Below are 10726 nucleotides of genomic sequence, written 5' to 3' on the forward strand. Positions count from 1 at the left end.
TTGTATTAAGAATGACACATAAAGCCAAGACAAGATAACCAATTCCATATTTTTTCTTAAAAATTTTGATAATTTGATTCTGCAATGAATATAGAGGAACAAAAAGTGGACAATATTGAAAAATAGCGACAATTAAAAAATAAAAGATAATCAGAAAGTGGTTGTAAGAAAAAATATGACATTAGTACAAATCTAGACATTAGTCACATTGTTGAATCTGTTTGGTCTAGACACAGAAACGAAACACATATACACACACACACACACACATGTGAACTGGGATATGAAAAGATGTCATCAAAATATATGGAGAACAGAAAGTTTGCTCAGAAATGGGACTGGGTCAGTTGTCTTTCCAGACAGGGATGGCAGACACTTACTCTACAGCACACACCCAAATTCTAAAGACTCGGAGCTCTAAATGTGAAAAGCAAAGCAGTTAACCTTCATAAACCACAGAATATCCTTAGTGTCTGGCTCTAAAATAAATATTCATATCCTATAAATATGAAGAAAATGTTTGAACTCCGGAAGAGAATTGGTACAGAGGACAAGAGCAGGGAGCACACTGTGTCCTAAACACATGTGCTTTCACAGGAGAGAAAAACCTGATGGTTCAGAGAAATGTACACAAAAAGGATCACCCTGACTCAGCCTTGACAGCTATCTGTGTGGATTAGCTTTGTGTTTCTCTAAGAAAATACCTATAAGAAACAACACATAAGAAGGACAGATTGACTGGACATGGTGATACATGGCTCTAATCCCAACAGTGAGATCTGGAAGCAGAAAGCTCAGTTCAAAGCCAACCTATACATAGTAAGATTGAGGCCTGCCTGAACTACATGAAATCTTGTCTCAAAAACAAACCAAGAAAGAGAGTAGAGGGAGAGAAAGATGGAGACGGAGGAAGATTTATTTTGGCTCATAGCTTAAGAGGTTTAAATGGATGGTTTGGCCCATTTGTCTTAGGTCTTTTGGTCTGGAATACACCGTCAGGGAGTCATATAGTGAAGGAAGCAAAATGAGAAAGGAAAGGACCAGAGTCCCCAGTGACCTAACTTCCTCCATGAAACCTACATCTCTCAATAGCATCACAGGCTGTAGACCAAGCCTTTAACACACAGGCTTTTGTCGGATTTAAAATCTAAACTGTAGCACTATCTTTGGCCAGAATGAGCCAGGGCACTGCTGACTGCAGACCCTTCTAAATCTAAACTGTAGCACTATCTTTGGCCAGAATGAGCCAGGGCACTGCTGACTGCAGACCCTTCTAACTCACCACTCACAAGATTACTGGAAGCTCTAGCTACCTATGACCCTCAGTGTTTATCATTCAAAGCTCCACGTCGAAGGTTGTTTTGCAAAGCAATGAGCTAGAAGAGTACATAGGGGAGAAAACAGAAAGGCTATGACCCATAAAGAGAGAAGTTGAGCAAGGGGTCTCTTGAGACCCAATTCTCCGTAGGTCCTTTGTCATTAGACAGAGGGGCCTCATACCAGGAGTAATGGTGCACACTTTTAATCTTAACACTCAAGAGGCAGAGGCAGAGGCAGATAGATCTCTGTGAGTTCAAGCCCAGGTTGGTCTACATAGCAAGTTCCAGGCCAGCTAGAACTATGAGACCCTGTGCTGGGGATGGAGGTGGGGGTGGGAAGAGGTCTTCAGGGGAATCAAGAAAACCGAAAACCTAAAAGAAAGTTATATGCCATATGGTCATTAGGGCCTCAGAGCCATGAGCGCATGGCCGAAACACCTCAGGACCCACGTGTTACAAGAGCTTAGAGTATGCTAAGTCAGTCTGGACCAACTGACCTGGTCACTTTTCTTTTTCTGTCCTCCAGGAAAGACAGAGTCCAGATGAGAACTCTGTGTTCATAGGAGGCAAGGCAGAGACGAAGCCCAGCAGCCTAAGGCAGGGTTGCTGGCTCTAGGGCTGATTCAAAGGACACAGAATTGCATCAGCCTGGGCCTCAGCTCCTCTTTCAACAAGAAGGGTCAGTGACATGTGCCTACCCACCCTTATCTTAGTACTCAGTGTTTCTGAATAATGGAGTAGACCAAAATTACCTTGGCTTATGCCCTATAAAGTGGGTGTCTCCTTTAATCAGGAGGGTGATTTAAAAAAAAAAAAACTTAACTATTTCATTTGAAGTGCTGACCACATATTCTCCTTTGGAAGTCTCCCTGGTAGGAAATGTTCTTGCCGACTGGAACACACAATTTTTGGTGACAACTTTTCTGATCAGTATAATTTACAAAGAATCTTCTCAGAGTGGAACTAGAAATCTGATGACACCCACCAACAGGGACCGGTCACGGAGGAGGACAAGAACAAGGAGTACAAAAGCCTGTACTCTGCGGGGTCTGGGATGCCGGCGGCCTACTCTGTCTGCTTCCTCCCTTCCTCACTGCCCACGGCCCTACCCCTCTGTATTCTGTGTTCCAAGACAATCTCTTTTGAATTCCTTCGAGGGCACAGATCAAGGGCATACAGCTATTTAAAGTTGTTATGCTTTCCTTTTATTCTTGAGATGCCAAAAGATCCATCTCTAATATGGAAGAGGCTTTGGTAGTAAGAAGAGAATTAAGGGTCTTCCCCACTGCCTGTAGCTTCCACGTCAGAAGGATGCCCTTCCTGAGGAGGAAGCTGGCTGGGACATTTCTCTCAGCATCAAGGTTAAGAGGAACTTTGTACTGAACAATCCTGAAAAGTATAGAAAGAAATGCAAGCACACAGAACAATGAAAGGCAAACATCACCTCTAGGAGAAATCACACAAAATCATGACAGGTTCTGAGGAGTTCAGAAGAGGAAGAGACTTTAAGTCTGTGTGTACTTACAGGGTCCTATTTGTGTTTGTCTAGAGCTTGGTGGGAGATACAGAGGAAAGCCATCTCAAGATGCCCAGGAGGAGTCAGAGATGGGGGAACTCCCAGGCAGGAACAGGGGAAAGGGAGTCCCCCCCCCAAAAAAAAATACTATGACTATTTCTGGCTTTACATGTCATGTACACTGACTTCTCACAGCTGTGCTGAGACTCAAGGAGACCAAGCTCACTTTTAAAGACCATAAGATGTGCAGCACCGGGCGACTGGACAGTACTAGCTTCTCTGGGAATCTCAGGGCCAGTACAACTTCTGCAGTTCACTATCCCATGCTGCCAGCCCCAGGTGTAAGTGATTCCAGCCTTCGACTCTCTCATATCTGCATTTCATGTGTGTCTGGACACGGGGTCCTGGCTACCATGCCTAGTATCATCAGCCTGGCTACCCATTCACCATTCGGTTCCTATGGCCCCCAGCTCATGGCTTCCATCTGCTGAAATGCTGAGGCAGGTGTGTGGAGAACTAGGGGTAAGGGGTCAGACCTACCATACAGTTCCCTCAAGGGATTCCAGCCTTGGATAAGATGTGAAATGGCAAGCCTAAGATCCAGAATTAGAGAGAAATCCACACCTTCTGAGTGCGGGCCTTTATCTCTTTGAGGTCTCTCTCTTCCCTTGCCCTCAACTGTTTATGAATGATAATAAGGAAGCCAACAGTTAGCTGTGACTTGTTATAATTGATAGAACTATTTACTCATAGCAACAGCGAATATGGTTATCTTGGTGATTAAACAACTAAAGAGCCAGATACAGGTCTGGAACTTGCCACAGGCTCCCTTCTTTTCAGTTTAAAATGACAAACCTTCCCTCGGCAAGAAGACGAATGCATTGCCAACCTTTCCCTAACATCAATAAGGATAAAATCTATGTCTAAAAGGTCCCAGTGCCTAACAGGCCAAATTTCAGCTTGTTCTTTGGCTTATGCCTTGGTGATTTTTGTTTTGAGCCACAGTTTACAAAGACTTTTTTCATTTTCTTTCCCAAAGGCTACCAACAGGCCTTTGCCATATCAACCATGGTGTGAATGAGTTTGAGGGGACTCCAACAAAAGCAGATTTTAAGATGCCAACAGACTCCTGGGATCTAAGGAGGGGAGAGTGGTCCTGGATCCCTCTCAGATCTTGCCAATAGGCAAATTGTTACTAGAAAAATACAGGCAAGATTTGCATTTGCCAGTAGACCAGGAATAATGTAACGGGATGACCTTGAGCAAAACTATGTGTTACAAATAACAAGGACTCTGTCCAGGTTTGATAGAGAAATGAGCTGAGATGGACATCAGTAAAATATCTTCTGACAATGCCAGTCACTAAGTGGAGAAGCTGGGGGAAGCAGTAGCAACCCACAGAACTGCCTTACATGTATAGACTTTAGAGCAGAAGGCTATCTGAGCTTGGAGGGAGGGATGTCTGAGCTTTGAGGAAGGGATGCCTGACTTCAGAAATCAGTGACGGCAATAGCATGTGAGTGTGTGGTGGAGGAAGCTAATCCACTGCACCACCCTACCTTGGTGCTGCTACCTGCTGGGGAAAGTATTGGATACAATATGGATGAGACTGATCCCATCTCTAGGGGCCGCATCTGTCATCCAGCTGTATGGGAATTCATTGTTTGAAAAATCTACATTTCTTATTTGAATTTCTCTTTAAGGCTTCAATAAAACAGTACATGACAACCAAAGTTCTAGATTATATTTAGCAAATAACTATCTGGTACAATAGGGATTAATCATTCATGACAGAATTACCTTTAGTCAGAAGACATAAAGTTCTGTTTTCTACCATGCAACATTCAGATCGTCTATGTCTAGCTTCTTCCTGGAATAATTGGTCTGTGTGGGTGAAACTGTTCTCATACCATAGAAGTCAATGCAGAAGAACACAGTGACTCCAAAGGGCGTGGGATTACTCTCCACTGGCAACCAAGCCATCCAGTTTGCAGTAGACATCAAAGAGATGCCCTCCAACTCAGTACTGATACAGTCCACATGGAGACAGCAAAGGATCCTACAAGGTGAAGCTCAGGCCTCAAAGAGTCACCTTCCCCCACTTCAGACCCCATTGGTGAACACTTCAGGTTGTTTGAACTGTGTTTCAGACTGATCCATTCTAATTTGAGGTTCCTACAAGCTCCTCCTTGGGGTACCTTTAGTTTGGCTTGTGCATTTCAGAGAACTCAGGGAAAACTGAATTTACATGTTTCTCCTAAAGGATTCTGTAAAGGGGTACAGAGGAAGAGAAGATTGATGGCTAAGAGGAGGGGTGCAGAATCCACACCTATCCCTGTAGGCACCTCCTCCTGGTCAGCTGTAGTCTGGACTGTTCAGTTCAGTTCAATTGTCTTATGGCGACACCACCATGTAAACATCAAGAGGCCAAGTGAGGAAGTGTCAAAGCCTTGTGCAAGGCTATATAACTAGGTTGTGGCTGGGAGGCATTGCTCAAAGGCAAAGTGTGTGCATATTGCATACAAGACTTTGGGGTTGATTCCAGGCATCAAAAAAAAACAAGTTAATAAAAGTCACTGAGCAGAGAGCCAGCAAGGCTCATCTGCCCCGAATCTTCTCTGCCCTTCTCTTTAACAGCATTCCTTCTTCCAGGGTATGATGCTGAGTCCTGAAATGGGGGTCTTATGACCTATAATCACATGGAGTATTTCCAGGGTTTATGGCCAGCTTGAAAAGGGCAGGGGTGGAGGTTCCGAATTTCTGGCCTTGGAAACAGCAAGCCCTCCTATCCGGGGCCTGTGCTGGGGATAGAGATGGGATGATAATATTGACATAGGGGAAGGTGGTGCAAGATTGTATGATCACAATAGTGAATGACTGGAAGCAATGTTCACCTCCTCAATGAGCAATGGAATTATGAAACTGATTCTTAAGAAACAAGAATCTTAAGGAAGAGTTTAAAACATTTTCAGTTGTAAAAAGGAAGCTGAGCTCACTTCTTTGTTGCCTGCACTGAGAGCTAATATAGGCTTGATTTCATTTTTCTGCATAAGTCACTGTAGACTGAAATCCACCTGTGGCGAAGCTTTTTTAGGGTTAGACTGCCAAATATCATGGCCCAAATGGTCATGGGGGGGTGCACACCTTTAATCCCAGCACTCTGGAAGCAGAGATAGGCAGATTTCTATGAGTCTGAAGACAACCTGATCTATATAGTGAGTTTTAGACCAGCTAGAGCTACATAATGAGACTTTATCTAAAAGAAGACCCAACCATCTCCATATCTGGCAAAGGGCAATTTCCCAGGAAGCTCTGAGTGGAATAAGAAGACTCTGGGCCTTTTTTCTTTTCTCTCTTATCCTTCTAACTGCCCTGACTGAGGTTCTGAGCTTGACTATGGTGAGAATGAGTAGGAGCTTCCCACCAGAGAAAGGTCAGAAGCCAAAAGCTATCTTTAGACTCTTCTTGTCTTGACTCAGCCGACTCATTCTATCCCTATCCCCTCAATGATCTAAAGCCAAGAACTTCCTAATGTGTAAAACTTGAAGACAATTCTCTAAAACTCTTGAGAAAATGCAAATGTGTCCGAAGTAGGGTTTTTTAGTGCTTTATAAAAGTTAAATCAAAATAAATAGTCATCTCATGATGATAATTTTCTCTTTGCAAAGGGTCAGAGTCCAGCTAGGAATTCAGGGTCCATTATTTGTGGCACAGTAAGAGCCTGGGGCCAGGGCTCACACCGCTTTAGTAACTAGTAATAGTTTCTGCTCACTCTCTCTTCTCCCCCAACCCCTCTCATAGCTGAACAAATCTTTGCAGAGATTCTTAGGCCCAGTCCTCATTAATATCTAAGTTAGTTCTTCTAACTGTCTATTGAAAGATCTTTAGAGATTTGCTGAAGCCAAGTTAAATCAAAAGGGGAAAATTATATGAAATCAACACAGGACTACATATACACCCCACCAACCCCATGTGGTGAGATGGCTTTAGTGGATAAAGGTGCCACCAAGTCTGATGGCCTGAGTTCCATCCCGTGAGCCCACATGGTGACATGGTGGAAGGAGAGCCAACTCCAGCAGGTTGCTTACACACACACACACACACACACACACACACACACTCACACACACACCTCAGGGGGGCTCATAAAGAATAAATAAATAAACGGATGTGTGTTTTGTTTTGTTTTTAAAGTTAGATGATCTGACAGCACTGCCATTGCCGGGCACCTCTCTTGGTAGCCTGTTTCATGCTGTTCATCTTTATTGACCATTAATGCTTATTCCAGGTGACTCAGTCACCTGATGGGAAGCAAGCGGAGCACACAGATCAGTTCTTCAACTAGAAGAGATTTCTAGCAACTCACTCTTTCATCACATAGCCGTTTTAGAAACCGCAAGGAGGAGAGCTCTCCACCCCCCACACACCCCCACCCCCATCCTCTGCTCCCATCAGCAGTCTGGGATAAACCTGAAGAGCAAATGAAATTCACATGGTCACCAAATAGCCAGACAACCTAGAAAGTGACACGCTGCTTCCTGGAAGAGGCTGAATCTGGTAATCAAAGAAGACAAACCAAAACAAACGCCTGTTTCAGTAGCTTGGCAGCCGGGAAGGTGGCATGAGATCAGAACTGGGGAAATCAAGAACTACTCACGATCATTATAAAGGTGCCCAGGAACTCAGAGACTGTCTCCTTAGCTATACGGCTCTTTAGGGCCAGCCTCTGTGTGAGGCTCCTCTTGGTGCGTTCCTTCTGTGAAGGCATCTTGGAGTTTCTGCCAGATGTGCGCTTTCCAGCAAGGCCCGCTTGTTCTGCTCCTTGGCCTTCGCTACCACATAAAAAGAAAACAAACCCGGACACTTAGCTCCTGGCGGATTCCCCGAGACAGCTGGGGAGATACTGGCTATGCAAAGGCTGTCCTAATTAGAGGCTGTGACTTAATCTTTGTCTGCTTTCAGGGACTGCCCTGCCTGCTGCTGAATTAGTGAGTTATAACCCCAAATCCTCAAAATGATCCTGATAGATTAATCATTACCTTTATTCTCTGACTGCTTTTTTTTTTGTTGTTGACTCTCCCGCCACCCCCGCCCTGGAGATGAGAAAAAGAGATGCTGTGTTGGCTGTGTTGCCAAACCACCCTTAGTCCCGAAGAGAGTCACATGTTACACAGTTTAGTCTTTCTGATGATTTGTTTTCCCTATTCGGAAGTGGGTGGTTTGGGTGTTAATTGAGAACTGTTAGATCAGCTATGAATACCTTCACTCTGAACACTCTCTGCCCAAGATTTTCACAGACTGCGGGTGTGAGGGAAAAAGAGGCTTGTTGTCCCAGAGATCAGTCCCCTCGTTTCCATCTGGCATGGCCTCGGGGGTTTCATGAAAGTCCTCTAGAGTGGCTGAGAACTGCTATAGCCACAGGTGAATGAACCCAAGGGGACATCTGAGAGGCTTAAGAAGGCGAGTTTACCAGACAAGATGGGAACTCCCCCTTGTTCACGGTTTCCCTTCCTACTGAGCGAAGTTTAGGATTCAAGAATCAAAATGACAGAGAAAGGAGCAACACACACCAAAGGGCTGAGCTTCTAGTCCCTTGAGCCAGAAGGGTGGGCAGTCAGACTGTATGCCACCCCAACTAAAGAAGAAAGGGGTGGCTATGGCTCACTAAGGTGCCTAGTTCAAATCTGATGAATCAAGGTCTTTGCAGGCAACAGACTACATTTGACAATAGTTTCTTGTCCTGCCCAATAAGCAAGGCCTGCTTTCCAAAGCTGGTTTGTCTGAAAAGATGAAATTCAGCTGTTGCCTCTCAATACCCCCCAGGCAGTCCCACTGAATTAGAACCCACTTTGTGCTCCCTCCCTCCTTCCCTCCCACAGAGCAGCCTGCTGGGCTTCATTCTTCTTTGGGGCCCTCCCCTACCTTTGCAGGAGGCCTCCAGTCTTTTCCAGTTGAGGAGGCAGGCAGGCAGGAGGGAGGAGAGGATGTGAGGAGAGCAGCTGGGGAGAGCCCAAGGGCAGGACCAAACACCTAAGCTGCAGGTAAGGTTTACAGTTCAGAGCAAAGAAGTCACATTATAGCAAAACCCAGGGTAGAACCTAGCATTTTGACTGTAGCTCCTGATTACATGACCATGGAGAAGATAATAAAACGCAGAAGTGATTATGGATAGCATTGTCTTGGAGAGTTTCCTATGACCACGCTATGCCCAAGTCCTGGTTGCTAGACCAGAGAAACAGGACTTTATTGTTCTGACTTCAGCTTAAAGACAAAGGGTGTTCTTCGGAGTGTTCATCCACTCACCTGATAAATATTTATGGCGTACTTGCTGTGTGCCAAGCACAGCCCTTAGCAAAAAAGCAGGGCAGTCTTCCCTGCCTGTCATAGAACTGAGGGTGATGGAGACCAACAGATAGGAAACAATCACACAGGCACAAAGAGACAATTGCAGCTGAGACGCATGCTCCACAGGTGGGGACCATTTCCTGTGTTCAAATATGACAAGGGAAGTTCACCTTGTTGGAGAGATCTCTGTAGTGTCTCCCAGGATGTCATGTCTGAGCTGAGATCAGGAGGCACAAGGCTTACTCACATGAAATGGGGAAGGAAGTGGATGTGTAAGACTTTGAGGGGTGGAGTAGGTGGGGCAACACGGTACCTATCAGAGAATGAGCGACACACCCACGGCGGTTAGCCTCCAGAGAGAATGAAGGGAGCAGTGTGCAGGATAAGCTGGGGTCAGGGAACCAGACTCTGTTGAGCCTTGTGAATTGTGTGTCAGGGTAGAAGTGTCATAAATCATCGGAGTAGATTAGGCAGGCAAATGAGATCACTAGATCTTCAAGTTTTGAAAAGTTCATCCTCTGCTAACAGTCCCTGATGAACTACTGGCAACTGATGGATTCTGTGCAAGAGACAGTCATTTTCTTCAGTTGTGTTAACAAGTGGTGAGCCCACCAGGCTCAAGGGAATATCTCCAAACCCCTGGCCACACAGACAGTCTCTGGTTAAAATCAGTGGGTCACAAGTCAAGTGGTGGTGGTACATGCCTTTGATCCCCACATGGAAGGAAACCGAGGCAGGCAGATCTATAAGTGTGAGGTCAGTCCTGCCTACAACAAGACCAAGTTCCAGGACACCTAGGACAACAAACACAGAGAAACCCCATCTCAGAAAAACAAACAAACAAACAAACAAAACAAAAAACAAACGAATAGGTCACAAACAAAACAAAAAGACATGAATGTGAGAAGGGGTCCAATGGGGAGAAGGAGGAAGGATGGCAGGGGTGGGGGAGTGAGATAAAGAAAGGTAGGGACCAAGATTAAACAGAATGCCCTACGTACACATTACACGGGCAATGAACAGATGAGGTTGGGCACGTTCAGGGTGGTGCGGCCGGAGAAAAAGACGAGATCTCCTGAGTAAGTTGGGAGCATGGGGTTCATGGGAGAGGGTAGAAGGGGAGGGGAAGGAAGGGAGGAGAATGGAGAAAAATGTATAGCTCAATCAAAAAAGGGGAGAAAAGCAGGAAAAGGTGTGGTACTAAGAGAAGGAGGAGCAAGAACAATGGCAAAAATTTAAACCTCTACAGAGAGAATGTAAGTGCATATAATTTAAAAAAAATTGTCAATGAACAAGTTTAACTAATTGAAATGATAATCCTAGCTGTGAGTTGGAGATCAGATTAAAGGGAGCATATAACAGCCATACATAGAGCCACATAGGGGGGTTACCTTATTCTAGATCTGAGGGACAGTTTTCACAATGAAGAAGAGGAAGCTGTTTAATGATTCTTCGCATTCTAAGATGATAAGGGTTGATGGGACATGGAAAATAAAAGGACCCATCAAGGTATTTCGCTGGGTCCTTAGCTGGCTGGGGAAAGCGG

General features: G+C 44.9%; 1 protein-coding gene across 1 annotated transcript in view; it reads right to left on the reverse strand.

Moving 5' to 3' along the window:
• Aqp9 (aquaporin 9) overlaps nt 1-7621 on the reverse strand; it is a 32851-nt gene extending 25230 nt beyond the window's left edge. Inside the window, exon 1 of the mRNA XM_057768593.1 lies at nt 7493-7621. Within this exon, the coding sequence (XP_057624576.1) occupies nt 7493-7603 (111 nt within the window). The 5' untranslated portion in view covers nt 7604-7621. The remainder of the gene's footprint in view (nt 1-7492) is intronic.
• Nucleotides 7622-10726: the final 3105 nt, after the last annotated feature.

This window comes from Chionomys nivalis, chromosome 4, assembly GCF_950005125.1.
Source record: "Chionomys nivalis chromosome 4, mChiNiv1.1, whole genome shotgun sequence".
NCBI lineage: Eukaryota > Metazoa > Chordata > Mammalia > Rodentia > Cricetidae > Chionomys > Chionomys nivalis.